The 2,770-nt window shown below is 37.9% G+C and overlaps 1 protein-coding gene across 1 annotated transcript in view; it reads right to left on the reverse strand.

The window, feature by feature from the left end:
- The window catches only part of creb3l2 (cAMP responsive element binding protein 3-like 2), a 32,587-nt gene that overhangs the window by 3,051 nt on the left and 26,766 nt on the right, over positions 1–2,770 (reverse strand). The window contains exons 9-10 of the mRNA XM_014018249.1: positions 1,200–1,299; positions 965–1,106 (exon numbers count right to left, since the gene is read on the reverse strand). Of these exons, the coding sequence (XP_013873703.1) occupies positions 965–1,106; positions 1,200–1,299 (242 nt within the window). The remainder of the gene's footprint in view (positions 1–964; positions 1,107–1,199; positions 1,300–2,770) is intronic.

Below are 2,770 nucleotides of genomic sequence, written 5' to 3' on the forward strand. Positions count from 1 at the left end.
GCTCTTCTGAACAGAAGTCAGAGCAGGCAGAACTAGAAAATGAGAAATTTCATTATCTGAGAATTATTTAGTGCATTAAATTGAATGAACATGGTCTGGATAGCCCACAGACATACCATAAAAATTTCTAGAACCCATAATTGGTCTCCTTTAAGAATAAAGCATGTAGTGAACCAGAGTTTAAAGACGTCTGAGTCAGTCGTGGATTTTTTTTACTTGAAGCCTCTCTAACTGGATGYTATTTTGTTGAAATCGCAAATAACCGAATAAATTTTAAGGTTTTTCTTGTGGCAATATATAATTTTTCGCCTGGGGAGATATAAATCCTCTGTTTTTCTGTGCAGTTGTTATTTTAATTACTATCATTGGGAAAAACAAACTTTTCAGATTTGTGTTTCATGGAAAATGCGGCTAAGCTGGTACCAGACACTGGACATGGATGCAAGACGAAATGCGACCCCAGGTTGATCCGATAGATGGTATGGATCACCAAAAAAAAAAAAAAAATCCTCCAGAATCATTCAAACTGAACTTTAAGGTCGAGGTGAGTCACTTTCTGATAGCACCACCCACCCCATTATGAATGTGGGACTCCACAACGGGTTGAAAAACACACACACACAAAAAAAAAACAGACAAGAATCCAAAATCCACCCTGACGAGGTCCAAAGTCTGTGTGAGATGTTTGTGGGCCTGATGAGTTAAGCTCAGAGCAGTTGTGTGTTTTTGTGTGAAAGTTAGCAGCAGATTCATCCACGTCTGTAAATTGGCTCCATCTGAACTCTCAGTGGGAATCTGTTTAACGGCACATCCCCCACAACTTATCTCGTTTTTCATGTTTCAGTTCTTGTATGCAGCTGAAGAACAACATCAAGCTCGTTAGCTGCTGCGAGCCTCACAACTTTGTCTTGTCAGAAAGACGAAATGAAAAAGTAAGTTCTGCGTGTTGTGTGTGAGTGATTACCTGTAGCTGTGTAGGAGTCTGTGTACGACTCTTTGGCGTCGCTCTGTTTGGACRCGACGCTCGTTTTAGCGATGCTCGAACACGAAGTCAAGCCGCCCGGATAAAAACTGCCCAAAAAGAGAGCGAAACACAACACGACCACCTGAAAGGGAAGCGGCAGGAAGAAGGATAAATAAATATGTTTCCAGCTCAGCGATCGAAGCTTCGTCAGCTCAGAGTGGAACCGACACGTTACCATTAAACACGAGGAGGTCTGGGTGCCAGCAGCCCTGCAGGACCTGTGGACTTTTCCTGCCACCATCGCCTGCAGAGACTGCAGCTGCTGCAACAGAGACCTGGGAGCGCACACACACACACACACACACACACACACACACACACACACACACACACACACACACACACACACACACACACACACACACACACACACACACACACACACAGGTAAGACGCAAACCAACAGAACTGTCAGAAACACAGCTAAGTGTTTATTCTGTGTTTTATTCCTCCAGTTTCAAATCTAAAGTCAATAAATGCTGCTAAATGAGTAACTACAACAACTACAACACAAAAATTAAAAATTGATTTGCTGTTCTGTTTATCTGGYCTGTGCTTTAAAGTTAAACCATGTTGCATGACTTTACTTGGCTTTAAATGGACCTTAAATTAAGGTTTGAAGAAACTTAAAATAAAAGAAGTTAAATATGTAAACAAAATTAAAAACCAACAACAGAAAAAGAAACTAATGAGAAACTAAGTGATTATATTAAACTGTAATATCCTGCAGTTTGTAATATAAAATTCTGTAACATTATAATTTTTTTCTCCATTATTCATTTTACTGTAAATAATTTTACTGTGCTGATCAAAATGAAAAAGGCTAATTAGAATTCAAATAGTAATAACATTTTATAGAGCTGTTTGCAGCACATGAGGTGTCACACTACAGATTTTAAAAAACAATAATATGCTTGTTTTTTACTTTTTTATTTGTTGTCTGTAAATTTACATGATCTAACTTTATAAGAATTCAACATAAAAAATAACTACCTTTTTTTTTACGGTTCCTTTCTCTTTAAGACTCGTTTTCCTAAAGTCTGCTCTGATTGACAGTTGTGTCATTACATAAAATAACCAGGATGTTCTTAAAAGTCATTATTTGCTAAGTTTGGGCAAAAATTATTTGATGTACATCTAAAACTTTTGGATTTAAGATGGCTGCCTTAGCCAACCCAGTCAGTTCAAGAGATACTGACCTGAAACTTATTTATTATGAGGGCTAAAGACTCRACACTGAATGTCTGTTAGCAAAATAACTCATGAGACATTGACTGGATTTTGTTGAATTTTTCAAAAACGAATAATTTGATGTAAGTTTACAAACTGATTAACTTTTAGAGTTGAGCCGACTGAAAATGAGCGCAGCTGATTAAAATCAGCGAACACAAAACTGCCTCTAACTCGGTCCGTTTTACAGTTATTCAGATGAACCTTGGTGTGGTAGCAGCTGAGAGTCATCCTCAACACTTACTCCAACGCTACTCACRTGAGTGTTCATATCATTTTTTTAAGGGATGACCAAAAAAAACATCATTTCTCAACACATCTCAATCTGTAATGCTGGGTTTTAAATTTGTTGAGGACATTTACACAGATATTAAAATAATAAAAGGATCAGACTTTTCTCGCGGTTTGCAACAATCTTTTCTACTGCATTGGGAATATACTCTCACCGGCCACTTTATCAGGTACACCTGTCCAACTGCTCGTTAACACTTAATTTCTAATCAGCCAATCACATGG

Source organism: Austrofundulus limnaeus, unplaced genomic scaffold (assembly GCF_001266775.1).
Source record: "Austrofundulus limnaeus strain Quisiro unplaced genomic scaffold, Austrofundulus_limnaeus-1.0 Scaffold187, whole genome shotgun sequence".
Taxonomy (NCBI): domain Eukaryota; kingdom Metazoa; phylum Chordata; class Actinopteri; order Cyprinodontiformes; family Rivulidae; genus Austrofundulus; species Austrofundulus limnaeus.